Genomic DNA, 16,036 nt, shown 5'->3' with positions numbered 1-16,036 from the left:
CCTTCCCCCACCCCCGCCAGCCCCAGCTATCTCCACGGTTCCTTTCCTTCCATCTTTCCTAACCCTGCCAAAAGTTGCAAGCACCCCCCCATACTCCAGCACACTCTACTCCACTCCTTGCTCTACATCTCTTGACTACACTTCTGATACTCCATGTTGTGTTTATCAATATCTTGTTTCTTGTCTGTTTCCATCCAATAGAACATAAATGTCACGAGAGCAGAATTTTTTTGTCTCTTTCATTCTCTGCCGTAATTCAGCGCCTAGGACAATGCCCGGCCCGTAGGAGTAGATGCTCAGTAGATGATTATTGAGTAAACACATGCAGAAACTGCCTACGTTGTGTTGCTACAGACTAAGTGCATTCCTCTAAGCCTGGTTTTGGATGGCTTGTTGAAGCATCAAACACACGGTTACAGGCTGGTCTCTGTAATTTTTATTAGTGTTTTCTGGGACCCATCAAACAAACAAACAAAAAAAAAAAAACCTGTATTTTGAAAAAAATAATTCTTTCATAAAACAGAAATACTCAGTTTTAATTTAATGCAGTTTCAAGGGCAAGGTTTCTGATTGTTAAAAAAAATAGCGGCAGTAGGGTTGCTTCCCCAAAAAATGTCAACCCAGAAGCCAGATGGGAAGAAAAGCAAGAAATAGGTAGACAGTTACAGAAAGATTAATCCCAATTAAGCTAAACTCATGAAGGCTTACACATTTCAGTGGTTTGCGACACCCAGTCTCAACACGTTTTTATTCAATGTTCTCTCTCTTATTCCAGAAATGGAATCCTGAGAAGCAATGCTGAGGCTAATTCAGCTCACGTACTTTCTTTCACACAGGAAGTAGCCATTCCATGGGCTCCTCTGGAGTTTCTCTTACACCCCATATAGTTAGATAAACTCCTCCCGAAGATGATTCCATGCTGTGCACACAGGTAGGCACTCAACAAACTTTTTTTTTTAACTATAGAAGAATAATATAACTGCCTTTTTCTCTTACTATTTTAACTTCTCCTATATTTTATACATTTGAAAAACAACACACTTGAAAACTAAAATCTAACATGCATGACTAACCTTATCAAAAGATCCCTCAATATTTTTCAAAAAGAAAAAAAAATACAAACCAACCCCAAAATACTAAAACTTAGAACTGCTTTACACTTAAATAGAAATTTACATCATATAAACATTCATGATCTTCATCGTTTAAGACAGGTTCAAGGTTCATGACTGGCTTCTCATATACCGGGTAATTCTCACAGTTCCCAGTGAGGTGACAGAATTCTCACACAACATAGGCTGATTTGCAGAACCAAATAACCTGTTTTGGTTTTATTTCAGCACAGGTAGGAAGGCAAAGTAAAGAACCTCACAGTAAAATGTTCATCTGACAGATAGTAAGTCCTTGAAGTTTTGGCTGTTGTGCTCTTTGTCCAGTAAAGAAACAATTTATATCACAATTATGGATATGGGCTCCCAATCCAAGGAGTCTTCCAGAAGACATTTATTCATTACCTCATCATATAGTTACTAAGGACCTATCTCATGTAGGTATTGAAAAAACAGTATTGCTAAGATATCATCCCTGCCCTCACAGAGCTTACAGTCTAGCGAGAGAAGAGTTTGAAAAAGAACAAGCACATTTCAAAGAAAAACTCACTGCCCTGGTCTGTGCTGCTCAGAAAGCAACTTCCAGAAGTTGTAGGCACGTTGCTGGGGGTCAGGGCTTTGCTCGTTTCATCAAGTCAATTATCTAGAGGCCCCAGATGATCTGAATCTAGTAAAGTCTTAGCAATACATTTCCTTCCTCAGGTTCCCATGCAAAAATAAAATAAGAGCCCAAGCCTTTAGTGTAAGAGGGGTTTAAGGAGGCCATGTGTAGTGATCTTAGGAGTGTTGGCTCAGATGAGAGCTTCTCAAGTGAGAAGCTGTGAGTTGCCAAAAGAAGGGGGCTTCTCAAGTGAGAAGCTGTGAGTTGCCAAAAGAAGGGGGCTGGCTTGTTGCTGAGATTTTGCTCTCCCTTGCAACACTGGGGTGGGAAAGATTCTGTTCACACCCCAGGTTGGCATGGCTCAATTACCTTGAGTTCTCCAAGTCACGAATAGCACATAGAAAATGCATCAAACTCAAGCCAAGACAATAGAGATATATGCTGAGAACTTAATACGCCAACCTATTTAAGTAGGAACCAGGTGCCAAGAAACCGTCACTTTCAACAAATAACACAATCTGCTAATTATCTGCAGTGTTCCAGTCAGTACATCCCAGACTTACTACCTAGCAGGGGTTGCTCTTCAACAGAGAGGGTGAAGAAACAGCCAAGACCAATTTGGAGGAACAGGAGAAACTTACAGTTTTGAGGAAGGGAGAGCTCAGAGAATGATCCAGGCAGCTTAGATGATGAATAGGCCAAGCCAGAGGACAGCAGAGAGCAAATTAGCAGATGTCTCTTAATAACTACACACAGACATGCAAACATTCACATGTTTACATTAATTCAAATATCTGGAAGTTTAATCTCTTCTGTGGAAAGTATGGTCAACTGCTGGGAAAGCCTCAGTTCTATAGCCTTGCTTGGAGAGCAAGGTTTGTCTTTCTTGTGGGAATGTCTCAGATTTGTGCTGCTCATCGTCCTTCTAATGAGAGTCATGATGGCCAGTGACCTTGGAACACAGCTTAGTGAGATGAATGACCTTCTGAAGGTACAACTGAGTTGTTTTTCTTTCTGCATGACTTGGTCACCTCCAGAGGTGCTACTCAGCATTGTCAAAGTACAGATACTGAGGAAAGTCTCTAACTCCTTCCTGGCCACAGCTCCTGAACTGAGTTTTCTGTTTTTCTCTTCCATCTTTCTTTCTCTTCCATCTTCCTTCCTTTCCATCCTCCGTTTTCCTCTTCCATCCTTTCTTTCTTCTTCCTTTATTTCTAAGGAAGTCTTTTTTTGTTTGTTTTAACATTCCTCTAGATCCAAATCTAGGCAAGACAGCATTCACTTTGGAATGAGTTAAAATGCAACAGGAAGGTTATCCCAAAGAGGAAAGATTATAAGAAGCAATATCTGCGAATGTGTCTCCCTGGCACTAACCTCTCTCTGTCGGTCTCCCTCTCTCTCCTCTGTGTTCCCTTCCACAATATTATTTTTTCTCTGTTTTGTCATTCTACTGAAAATGTGTTGTATTGTTAGCTCTTGTTTAAGTTATCTGATTCTAGCTTTCATCTGGGGTTCTGAAAAGAAGTCCCTCTAGCGATTTAAATTCACTGTCACAACATTTTAAAAATGAAAAATAAGTTGACTTTAAAGTCTTCACTCCAGGGATTTTTGTTGTTGTTGTTCTGAGAGTAAATCACCATCTTCATCTTGACTGGCTAAACCAGTGGTTCTCAGTCAAGGGCAATCCTCCCACCTAACCAACCTGCGGGACATTTGGCAATGTCTAGAGACATTTTTGGTTGTCGCAACTTTGATGACCACAGTGCTATTGGCATACAGAAGGTATAGGTCATAGATATGCTAAACATCTCAAAACACACACTACAGCCAAAATAATACACAACGAAGAAGAATTCAGCCAAAAAATGTCAGTTGTGCCAATTTTGAAACCACAGACAATGGGAATACAAGAGAAAACTCATCATCTCCTTTTCCCACTTATTTTTTAAGCAATTAATATAAAAATAACCAAGGCCACACCTTCTCTTAAATAACCAAAAGTAAGCAGAGGTGGCAATTGAAGTTTTTCACCAATGAGTCGAGAAGGAGGAGGGAAGATAGACTTCACCCCAGGTAAATCATTCCTGAATGAGTATAAAGCCCCTTGCACCATTATTCTTCTCTGATTTAAACAGGAGAGTTATGTGATTATGCAGTGATTACAGTCCACCCTGGACTGTGGAAGTCCTCAGTCTCCACTCGCTCACGCCTGAAGGTCAAGGTAAACATCCCATGCATCCTTCTGGTTCATCCCATCAATCTGAGACCCTGAAGTTCATCCTGGCGACCACATCCACCTCACTTGAGGAGGCCACATGAATGCTTACGTGTGGAGGACACGTCACCTTTTCCTAAATCATTTTGCATATAAAAACATTTAATGCCCTCTGATTATTTTTCTTTCTCTTAACAAGAAGCACAAGACTCTGTCCTTCTTGCAGCAGAAAAAAAGTTCACAATAGAGTCAAAAATTACAACCAGACACAGCGTCATATTTCACAGAAAACTGTGTACGTTTGTTCCCCATATAGGACATACTTCAAAAGTAACAAAATCATTTTATCAACTGTCATGTTCCTTCTTCCTGTTAGAAGTAGATGTATTTTTTCCCCCTCGTGGTACATAAATATCAGAAAACAAGTAGTCTTTGAAATATTTACGTCCGGGAACTTCATGGTTGGTTGTCATTTCGGGGGTTATTTAGCTTTATGTTCAAAGGTGTCAGCAGCTTCAGTTTTCATTTTCCCTCCATCCACGTGCATTCTTGCCAAATTTATATACCAGTCTTCGTCCATCCACACGTTCCAGAATTTCTCTTTTGTAGTAATATCTGTAACAAAAGACATTGCGTAAGGGGCCTGGTCTAATTAAGATGGCTGCGGGAACAAATGGTCACGTGGTCTTATCATGTTCGGAGACGTGAAACTCCTAACCTCATGGCTCGGCTGAGTTTTTCGTAGGTCATGCTGCTGTTGTTTTTCTTTTTCCCCCATAGCTGGGCCACAGCCTCTGATTTCAAGAACCTGAAGATGCCCTCAGACCGGTCTTCCCACTTGATTAACCCTGGATTCTTGTCTGGGTTTAGCAGGATGTCGCGGATGAATTCCCATAAGTGAGTCCCTCTCGGATCTGAGGCCAAGTGGAAAAGAAGAGTTTATTCACAGCTTAAGTCACAGCGAAGAACAGCTCGAGGAAGCCTAGAGTTGAAACATCTTCCATCAAGTAAGAAATACTCAATAGCTTGCTACCCACCTATGACACCATGTCACAGCATCTCCAGTACTGAGTATTTAAGAATGAACTAGCAGAATTTTTTAATTTTACAAGTCAGAAAGCTGAAGCATGGAGAACTTAACTGACTTGACCAAAGTCACACAAGCAAATTAGCGGCAAAGCCAAGACAAAAGAATAGGTCTTACCTAGAGAACAGATTTGTGGTTGTCAAGGGGAAGGGGTTGGGGATGGATGGAGTGGGAGGTTGGGGTTAGCAGATGTAAGCTGTTATAGATAAAGTGAATAAACAACAAGGTCCTACTGTATGGGACGGGGACCTATATTCGATATCCTATAAATAAACCACAATGGAAAAAATATTTTTAAAAAGGATGCAGAGGGAGGGGATATATATATATAGATATAGATATGACTGATTCCTGTTGATGTACAGCAGAGACCACCACAATATTATAAAGCAATATCCTCTGGTAAAAAGTAAATAAAATAATAAAAAAGAATGTGTGTGTATACATACATATATATGTATAACTGAATCACCTTGCTGTACAGCAGAAATTAACACAACATTGTAAATCAATTTCAATAAAAAAAACAAATGTAAAAAATCAGTCCTAGATCACCTAGGCTAGTGGGAGTACCTTCAAAATATGGTTGACAGATTGCTGGGGACTCATTTCAACTTGTTACTTCCCAGGAGAACAATGCTCAACCGCTTTTATTTATTAATAGGACCTCAACCAATTTGACGGCTGCAACCCAACAATTGTGTGTCAGCCAAATGCACAGGGTTCTAGAACTCCTAGGCCTAGAATATATTGCGGTGGGGTCTCACGGGGGTTGAGGGAGTCAATCTGAAAATAAAACAGCAACTGTAATGACATTAGCAACCAAATTCAATTCTGTCCCCATTGGATTTGTGACACACAACTCCCTCCCCAAGCCCCAATTAGCGAGGCTGTGTTCCTTCAGTCCTTCAGGATGACGTGGAGTAGCAGATAGCAAAGATGTCCAACCACTACAATTTCCAGATTATACCACCTCGATCTCTTTTCCCCATCAACTCCACATCTCTGGTATTTCATACACTTTCATAAGATTTTATTATTGGGGGAAATATAGCTCCACAAAAGCACTGCTGATGCTTAAGAATAAACAATATTTCTTGGAACAGTAACTCAACAAAAGAAAGAAGCCAACATTCAGCAAAAGAAAAAAAGAATATACCTCAGCTGTTTCTTCCCACCTTTCTCCTCACCCCATCCCTTTTTTTTTTTTATTTTCTGTAGAAAGGGAGATAGCCCACCGCATGCCTGTAAGAAGTTCCCATTCACAGAGGTCTCAGTGTTAGAACAAATAGAACAGAGTGAGGAGGAAATATCCATTGAAATTCTACTTTGAGAAACCACTGCAGAGGGGTTGCTTGGCCAGCAAGTGATGCCTCTCTTTTCACACCCCACCCAGTCTGAGGTGAAGAAATGCAGGCAGCAGGAAGAGGCAGTGTTTGCCTTAAAACTGGTGGCCTCCAGCAACCCTCCACTTGAACGAAAGGAACGGCCAGGAGGCAACTGAAAGCCAGCCAACTTACTGTGCTTTTTGGTGTGGGGCTTGGTCGGGTGGTCTTGCTCCTTTTTCGTATCAGGTGACTCTGCTAAAGAGAAGACAACGAGAACTGCTTCATTTCCCTGCTTCCTGCAATTGTCATCTCCATTCGTCCATTCATTTCATCAGGATTTATTAAACACCTACTACATGCCTGGCACTGCTCATGTAGTTCGTCATGATCAAAACAGAGCAGAGATGATAAGTGCTCCAGAGAAAACATTTCAGGATAAGCAAAAAAGGGTAGACATGTGGGAATGGGAATAATTCGCAATTAAATATAGGGTGGTCACAGAAGAACTGATAAGGGGACCAGAAGGGTGTGAGGGAGACAGTCACACAGAGAACTTGTGGAAGAACCTGCTGTGCCTGAGAATAGGAAGTTCAAAGACCCTGAGGCTGATGTGCACAGAATAGAAGGAAGCCAGTGTGGCTGTGAGCAAGGGGCAGAGGGGAAACAGTGGCGTTCAGATCACTAAGGCCTGATAGGATATTATGAGGATTTTAGTTTTTATTCTGTGAGAGATAAGAAGCCATTGAAGGATTTATGTCATCAGTTTTTTTTTTTTTTTAATGAAATACCAAAATGTAAACATTTAAAACAAAGAAAGATGACTTTTAAGCCAAAGGAGTGCCTTTTTTGGCATGCAAAGTTACATTTTAATCAGCCAGACAAAGGTGCCATTGACTGGCCTGAGCTCAGCACAGAGAGCCACAGTGGACTGTGGAAACACAAATTAGTTTAACAAATGACTCATTATGGTGACCCTTGAGATTATCAACAAGAGAAAATTACAGAGGCAAATTTGTGAAATAAAACTTGTTAAAAAGAAAACTAAATGACTTAGCAGTGTGTGTGTGTCTGTGTGTATGCCTCTGTGTGTGTGTGTGTGTGTGTGTGTTTGTGTCAGTGGGCATGTCCAGTATCAGGAGAACTAAAGCAGATCTTACCAAAAAAAAAAATCCCACCATCAAAAATCTGCCAACTTGAATACAGAGCTGCTTGTAAGTGGTAGCCAATCCCGATAAGAAATTGGACCAGTATATCACATCTCTTCTGTGGGCATTACATCAGAGTTCCCTCACTTAGGGTTTGCTGACCCACGTGTGGCTTTCAAGAGCATTTTCATCAGACCGACACTGCTGGCAAAGGAAGAGGATCCAAGCATTCGAGATTGTCAAGAGTGGTCCATTGTTCAATAAGGTTTGAACATCATTAGATCCTAATGAAAATGGTAAAGACTAACTCTTGTTTCTTTAGCACTTACTATGTACCAGGCACTGTGATCAGTACTTTACATGAAGCACCTTATGTGATTCACACAATAACCCTATGAGGAAAGTGCTAGCAGGATCCAGAGGTTTTACTCATAAGCACTATTCTATGCCATTTACAAAGATGGTGCCACATAACAGATTTCATAAATGCCTTCCCTGCCAAGAATCAGGTTCAGTTCTGCAACACTCTAGTCAGTGGGGAGAAGTCATTCCAATTTGATGATTCTGTATTTCCCAACGTGCATAGACACATTCACCTATCTGAGTACCCAGACTGTCACAACTCAGAGCTCCCAGCAGCTTGAAAGTCGTGGTGCGATGGATGAAAGAGTTTTAATAAGATCTGGTTAGAAGAGAAACCTCTTTTTCTGGTGGTTAAATGCACCGCCACCCTCCACTCACCCCCGACTCCCTCCCCACTACAACAATGTCAGCAGGAGGGTTTGCACCTGACTCAGATTTCTCTGAAACCTGGAAAAACAAATTCACAGAAAATGCAAGGAGACTCCACTCTCTCTCTCTGTAGGTTTCGCAGTGAGGTTGCGACATCCCATCAGGATGTGACAATATTGCGACAGGTTGGCACCCACCCCGGTTTCCAAGTGATGCATCACTCTGACAGGGCCACGTTGTTCTGTAGACAAAGAGTGGCATTTACCCAGCAGGCCACAAGCAAAGCTTATTTTCAAATGGCATCCAGGAGTGGTGCAGGGCCATTATTTCAGAGCCAGGGTTGAAGTCAGAAAAACCCAAGTGTAAGTGTCTCTCAGCTTATTGGCCTCAATCCTTACTTAGGGGTTGCAAGCACATGTAATGCAAGAATCAATTACTTTGGGAGATTGAAGTACTTTATGAATAAACTGGAAACCTTGGACCCTCTCCCCAGAAAAAGGCACATATGTGTGTGTACACTCATGAAATTCTGTAACAGTTTCAGGAGTTTGTGGGTCATTTAGCTGTCCATGGATTCCAGATTAAGAACCCCCAGACCAGCTACACCAAGAGGAAATGTTCTCTTTAAGATGTCAACCATTTACCCAAGCTAGACTTCCATCCATCTTAAGGAAGAACTTCAGCCAAAAAGAAAGCCCTCAATAGAAATGTGACCATCATCGTATGGAAGAATATGCAGCCACAGGCAAAAAAACTCGAATTTCTTCCAGCCTCTTCTAGTCCCCAGTGTGTGGGGGGCAAGCTGTAGAATCACCCACCTGCCTCAGCACTAAAGTCTTTTGATCTGAAACTTCACCTTAATATGATGGCCTCTCCCCCTGGCTCTTCCCCTGGCCCTCAAATAAAAGTCAGAACCTTTGAAGTTAGCCGTGTGGTTAAGTGACTCATCCTTATAAAATAATAGTTTGCTCTGAGGAAGTTGTCCAGCTTGGTTTTCTCCTGCTCTGCTTCCAGGCACCTCAGGCCAAGGTCCAGTCTGGACCGGGGCAGCACCAAGGCACAAGTTTATGAAGAGCTCCAGAGCATGACTTCAGCTAAGTTGCTTCGCAAGAAGCAAAGATTAGAAACATTTGCATATGATTCAGCTGTGAGCCATTTCTTTACGGGATATACAAATTTCAGTGTTATAATAGACCATGCCACCCTCGCTCTAGGCTCAGCGAGTCGGTGAATAAACACATCAAGCCTGCGTTGGCATGATTGGCTTGAGGACTATCGGGCAGATCAGGAACACTGGCGGCAGCCATTTTATGAAATGAGCAGATGACAGAGAAATCAAAACACGGCCGCTTCCCCACCTGTGTTTATCAGTGAGGGCATCAGTTTATGTGTGGCCTCGCCTCAGTGTGGCTTGTAACTTGCATTAAAACACATAAAGATACTTAACTGCCCTCCATTTCATGGGAGCTGGAAATTTGAAGACTCGGACGAATGACAGGTCTTTGGGGCAGGGCTCGGGGGTTGCGGCAGGGTGAGGGGGTCCTGGTCCCATTGAGTAGAGACTAAACTATTCTGAAAGGGATTGATCCTTACAAGGCTGTAATTAACTATTCTACCTGGAGGGCTTGTTACCCCAAAGAATTTACCAACCCAGACACTGAATTGATTAAGTGATCATTCTGATAGAGCTCCTGAATGGCTTATCTCTTTTTTCAGCCTGTTACAATTTCAGGATAGGAATCCAGGATAAAGAGATTAAGAATCAATGAAGGGACTTCCCTGGCGGTTCAGTGGTTATGTCTCTGTACTTCCACTGCAGGGGGCATGGGTTCAATTCCTGGTCAGGGAAGTAAGATCCCCACATGACCAATATCAGAAAAAAAGAAAGGAAATTTCTTGAACTGAATAAAAATGAAAATACAACATATCAACTTAAAAAAAATTTTTTTTTAAAAATGAAGGGATGTGAAGGAGAGTAGATTTATAAAGCTCATTTTAAGGACTATTCAAAAGTTGAGTAAGTGAACTCAGAAGGCAGTGAGTTCCCCGTTACCTCCACGGGATCTTCCCCACCCAGGGATCAAACTCATGTCTCCTCCACCTCCTGCACTGCAGGTGAATTCTTTATCCCCGAGCCACCAGGGAAGCCCACAAACATGAAAACAGACATCGGTCCCTATTGATTCTGAGATTCTAGCAGGTAAGTCAGGATGCAAAAGAGAGCCGGGTCACCCGGCGTGAGGGCAGCAGAGCTGTGAGGACTGCTCTTGGTTCCCCCGGTGCCTCGAGATCTAACTACCCCTGAGGCTCGGGAAGTGGCTGGTTTAAGTTCATTCTTAGTTGCAATCTTCTGCCCTAAGCCAAAGACTCAGGACATGGGATCAGTACCTTAGGAAGCATGGCAGGAAGTCAGAGGGTGATGAGGGTGGTCTCTTCAGTTCTGAAAACCTTAGTCTTAACTGAGTGACAACAAAATTTTACCCTGACTGGCTCAATTCCTCCAGAATGGCAAATCCACCACAGAACGCTTCCAGTGTTTGATCTAGTTCCCTAATTTCAGCAGATATTTAGAGTGACAGACAATGGGATGGGCCACCGGGGCTCCGGAGGGGGAAATCAAAAAATGAATCAACCTTCGCTCTTCACCTCGATTCCAGAAGCACTTACCCTGGCTCCCAGCCCTGTCTCATTCAAGGGGCTTGAACTGAACAAAACCTCAAACTGAAAGCTTTCGTTTTTTCAGTTCTCAAAAACACACTCAACAAAAGCCAAAAAAAAAAAAAAAGAGAGAGAGAGAGAGAGAAGGGGTTGTTGTTTGACTCTTGCCTTTCACAAACACTCTTTTTAAATCCCAGTTCTGAAGCTGCCCCAAATTAAGTTCCAGGAAAAGATAGAGTCACTTGTAACAGGTCTAAGCTCTATTTTACAGAGCCAGACAGAGCCACAAGTTTGCAATGAGATCAAGAGTTGGCATGAAACCATCTCTTCACCTTCCCAGTGCGCTCATTCCTACCAATGGATCTATTTGTAAGTGGATGAAGAGTAATAATCTGAAAGCCCCTCTCCCAGACTCCCAACAGACCAACCCTCTCACTCATTTTGACTTTGACTGAGTCACGGATAGCCTCCAGACACATCCAATCTCGAACACAACTAATATGAACATAACTCATAATGTGCATGTGGTCTGACTGATTAGAGAGTCCTGATGAGCCTTCAAGCACAGACTTTAAAACTGACCCATGATTCCCAAGGTTCTAGAAGTTTTCAGCAGAAGTGAAACTCACTTCAGTTTTCAGTGAAGGTGCAGAAGTTTTCCTGCACCTTCAACCCAGAGACCATCTTCCTAAGTTCACTGACTTCTGGATTCCACTGTGAGACATTCTTTTTCTAAAGCCAAAGACAGCTTGTTGAAAATTAAATAGAGCCTTCTCCCCTAATATACCCACTTAATAATTTTATCACATGATTTCACAAAAGCAAGTTTTTATTGAAAAGAGGGTTTTTCTTGTCACAAGAGAGTGATTTGGATTCACAGGAGGAAAACACTTTTTCTAGAGGCATCTTTGATGATCATTTTCAATAGATAAATATGGTCTCAAAAGCAGTTATTTTATAAACCTTTCCCAGACCTTCACTGGGAAGGACCCCAGCAAAGCTGGAAATGTATAACATTGGTAATTCTCGTTAATTCTCAGTAAGCGCTTGTATGAGGTACACTCAGCCTTGGGTGTCAGGACAACTTACCAATGGGAAGGTGACCAGTGGTTGTCATGGAGATCTGGGCCCGGCAGAAAGTTTTGCTGTCCAGCAAATCTGTGGCAGTGAAAACATAAGGGACATTAAGATCCCCCTCCTTACAACATAAAGTTTTGGCTTTGAGAAAAACAGAATCAGAATGTAAAGGGGGTCTTAAGTGCTGGGGAGTTAGTTACCTACTGTGCTACCATAGTTGGTGTCGTATAAATAGTTTTCTTCTTTCCAGGTGTTCATGATGGAAGGGTCTACAAAGGACAGAAAATGGAAATGTCAGCAGTCACCTTCCCCAAGTGGGGAGTTTGCCTGTTTTTACTCACTGTTCTTTATCAAAAAGGTGTGGGACAAGAAGGTGGCTTTCAGAGAGAAGAGATCAGATTCTACTTCAGTCACGTATTGATTTACAATAATGTTAGCCCAGTTTTTCTTCCAGCGCCCTGGGGGAGATGGACTTTGTTACAGCCTCATCCAGGTGTTCTACACCTGTTGCATTTTGAGGGACATGAGAGCAGTTGCAACAGTGGGATCCCCTCCTAGACCAGTGCTTTCCTGGGGATGTTTCCAGTCTGCACGTGGGGGTGGGGGAGCTCAGGGGCCTGGCATTGTCATACATTCTACTGTACTGTCACCGGAATACTTTTATACTAGTTTAAAAAAATGGTAAGGACAAAAAGTTTCATGATGAATGAGCATCTTTTCCAAATAATATCTTCCTGGGAGAATTAATTATGTTTCTTTCATAAAAAATCTGCTCAGTCTTATCATAGAATCTTTATTGCTAAAATCCAGAGTGAAACTCTTAAGTTGGGTGACAGCTCCCTCCCTCCAGGACATCTCCAATAGTCTTAAGGGGTGGACATAAAATTTTCAAAATAAAACTGAAGAGAAGACGAGGAGATTGTAACCGAATCAAATAAACAGATTTTAAGAGTAGAACCTCATTAGAATGGATAAAGAAGATGCAGTACATATATACAATGGACTATTACTCAGCCATTGAAAAGAATGAAATAGTGCCCCTTGCAGCGACACAGATGGTCCTAGAGAGTGTCATACTGAGTGAAGTAAGGCAGACAGAGAAGGAGAAATGCCGTATGACATCCCTTATATGTGGAATCTGAAATGAGTTTACAAAACAGAAAGAGACTCACAAACTTAGAAAATGAATTTATAGTTGCCAGGAGTGGATGGGATAGTTAGAGAGTTTGGGAAGGTCATGTACACATTGCTGTATTTAAAATGGGTAGTTAACAGGGACTTATTGTATAGCGCATGGAACTCTGCTCAGTGTTGCGTTGCAGCCTGGATGGAAATAGGGTCTGGGAGAGAAGGGACACATATGTATGTGTGGCCGAGTCCCTTCACTGTCCACCTGAAACTATCACATGGTTCATCGGCTCTGTCCCAATACCAAATAAAAAGTTAAAAAAAAAAAAAAGAGTAGGGCTTCATTGCCTCATCTTGGAAAAGAAGTTCTTTCTTTCTTCAGAGTACTGGATAAGCACATCTCTTGACTCTTTAGATTTCAGACTCGAAGGAAACTCCCCTCCACCTACCCCAAAAGCAGCCCAACTCCTACACACCCCCCACATCTGGGCTGATCTCCAACAGAAGATCTCTTTTTTTCCTGGCCGGGCAAGAGCTGAGCAATCTGGCAGGAGCTGTCACCTCATCCTCACCAGGAACTTCCTGCTCTCCCCTCCTCACAGATGGAGATGCCCTCAGCTCCCTCCTGCCCAGCATCTGAATTTCAGGGCTGGGGTGGTAAGCCACTGGCCGAATTTCATTTTGTTTTTATAGCATAAATGGTGTAAAACCTGACTCACTGGCTAAGTCCTCTTGTTTACGACATAGGGATTTAGCTGGTATTTGAACTAATAGCTACGTGCTTGGGCACCCCAAGCCCAGTCTCCTGGGGTTACACCCTCTCTCCTCATTGGGTTGCCTCGTACACCTGTTGTTGTCTCTGAAAACAAACTGAACCAAAAGAGGTTTGGGGGTGTTGGCCCCTGCATGAGCCTCCTCTCCCCTCCTCCCAGGGTGCACCTTCTTCCCCACCCTTCAGCTCAGCTTTCCTGAACTGGCACCACAAGAATGTCTGGATGGTCGAGGAGGAATTGTCAAGTACTTGGGACCTCTCTGGTACCACCTCCTGGCTCTTGCACTGGGGCTATCTCTCTGGTCAATAGCGGGGGTTAGAGGTGAGGGGGCACCATCCTCTTGGCCAAGTTCTATTCCTGCCTCTAAGGCAGTCAGGCCCATAAAGCACAAACCATCAGGGTAACTCAACCCCTGGTCTCTGGGGTGGTGTGGAGAGGGGGGGTGGAGGGGGAAGGGCAGGGCTGGAAAACCTAATTAACATGCTTAGCAGCTATTGTTTTTTCTTTAATAATGGTAGACCAGCCCCCTTATACAAGAGTAAATAACTGCATGGGGCCAGTTTCTGCCCCTAGTGACTCACAAATCACCCCAGGTCAAATTCTGTCCTTGGTGACTGGCACGCAAGCCTCAGGGAGGCCTGTGGCCGACTGTGGTTGGCCCATGTGGCCCATATTCTCGCTGATGTGGGCATGGGGAGGGACCCTGGGGCGGGGGCAGTTCCTGTGGACTTGGGCGACTTGCAGAGTTCTCTAGACTAAGAGGTCATAGAAGGGCAATATGCCAGAAAACTCTGATTGATACCAGGCTCTGGGATACAACTTCTGGAGGTAGTTACTGTTCTCTGCAGGTCCCCTGGAGGGGAGGTGGGGAGACAGAAAGTCCCCAGGAGAGAGAGTTCAGGACAGAGAAAGGAGGGATGATCGGGCAGAAGGAGGAGTACAAAATGAAAGTAATGGCTCTGGGGCCGCAAACTCTACTCGGAGCTCAGAACATCAGCTTTTGTCTGAAAATGCTCTTAAAGCAGGAGTTGGTTCCACAGCTGCTTGGACATCCTTACAGAAACTCCAAGGTCCCCAATCTCTCCTCAAGCCCAGCCTCTTGGGGTAACACCTTCTCTCCTTGCTGGGTTACCTCGTACACCTGTTGTTGTCTGTCATAGAGTAACTACGACACCCAGGCCGGTGCTTCCTCTTCTTGATGAAACACACTCCTTTCAAGGGAGAAGAGGGAGAGGAGACACTGATGCTTCCTCTTCTCTCCTCTTGCTTCTCCTGACTTGGCCAAGTCCAACCCCCTGACTCTCTGCAGTGAGGAGGATGCCCACTTAGACTCTGCATTTTTCTGGGCTCCTGGATCAGAGCCTGGATGCGCCCCTGACCAACCACGGGAAGCAGAGACGTGTGGGAGGAATTAGGCTCACCACCAGTCTAGAAGTCAGAAAGAGTTGGCGGTCATGGTCCCAAGGACAAGGAATGAGATTTGTGGCAGGGTGGGTGGCCCATTGGAGACAGCCAGGGAAGAGGCATCCCTGGATTTCCTGCCCGAACACCGGCTCCATCCTGCTCCCACACTCTCCCTCACACTCCCTCCCAACTTGTGTTCCCCAGACCTTTGCTTCCCACGTTGGCTCCCTTTATCTACCACGACTCACCGGTTTGTTCAGTTTTGACAATGACGTTGTGCGTGGACTGGAACAGGTCACTGCTGCACTGGCCTGTGAAGGGCAGATTGGGAAAGTCAGAGTGGGCCCACATGGAGCCAAAATGTGTTGCTTGGCTAAGGACAAAGCTGGCTTCATGCAAGAGTTTCTGCTAAGCCCACTGCCTGATCATTACCCTTTGCTTCTGAGAGGGGGCTTCCCTCTCTGCATCTGTAATCTCAAGCCTGGGGTCCTTGGCCCAGAAAATCAGTAGCTGGGGCACCCACCTCAAATGGAATTATTTAGCCTTTCAAAGAGAAGACATCCAGTATAAGGGAACTAGAAGTTTAGATGTTAGAAGCCCAGTTTCTCCACTAATAGCTGCAAGTCACTTCAGCTTTCTCGGTCTTGGTTTCCTCAACTGTAAATTTAGGGGATTAAACTAGATAAAGTCATTAGATAGCCTCTAAGGTGCTTTCCCATACTAAGATCTGACACAAAATGCAAACAAAACACAAAGCCATCTTAATCCTTTTCTGATCT

The 16,036-nt window shown here is 43.5% G+C and overlaps 1 protein-coding gene across 7 annotated transcripts in view; it reads right to left on the bottom strand.

The window, feature by feature from the left end:
* The window catches only part of EHF (ETS homologous factor), an 87,989-nt gene that overhangs the window by 43,695 nt on the left and 28,258 nt on the right, over nt 1-16,036 (bottom strand). For 4 of the 7 annotated variants that reach the window (XM_019975641.2, XM_019975639.2, XM_019975640.2 and 1 more), the window contains 6 exons: nt 15,506-15,568; nt 12,153-12,221; nt 11,965-12,033; nt 6,533-6,595; nt 4,644-4,839; nt 414-4,540 (listed from right to left, as the gene is read on the bottom strand). In XM_019975641.2, coding sequence (XP_019831200.1) covers nt 4,441-4,540; nt 4,644-4,839; nt 6,533-6,595; nt 11,965-12,033; nt 12,153-12,221; nt 15,506-15,568 — 560 coding nt within the window. In that variant the 3' untranslated portion in view covers nt 414-4,440. Of the gene's footprint in view, nt 1-413; nt 4,541-4,643; nt 4,840-6,532; nt 6,596-11,964; nt 12,034-12,152; nt 12,222-15,505; nt 15,569-16,036 lie in introns of those variants that run through there. The other 3 variants (XM_070804026.1, XM_019975642.2, XM_070804027.1) reach the window with 1 other exon arrangement.

Source organism: Bos indicus, chromosome 15, assembly GCF_029378745.1.
Source record: "Bos indicus isolate NIAB-ARS_2022 breed Sahiwal x Tharparkar chromosome 15, NIAB-ARS_B.indTharparkar_mat_pri_1.0, whole genome shotgun sequence".
Taxonomy (NCBI): Eukaryota; Metazoa; Chordata; class Mammalia; order Artiodactyla; family Bovidae; genus Bos; species Bos indicus.
The sequence above is the reverse complement of the archived record's forward strand: the minus strand, read 5'-3'. Positions and strand labels throughout refer to the sequence as shown.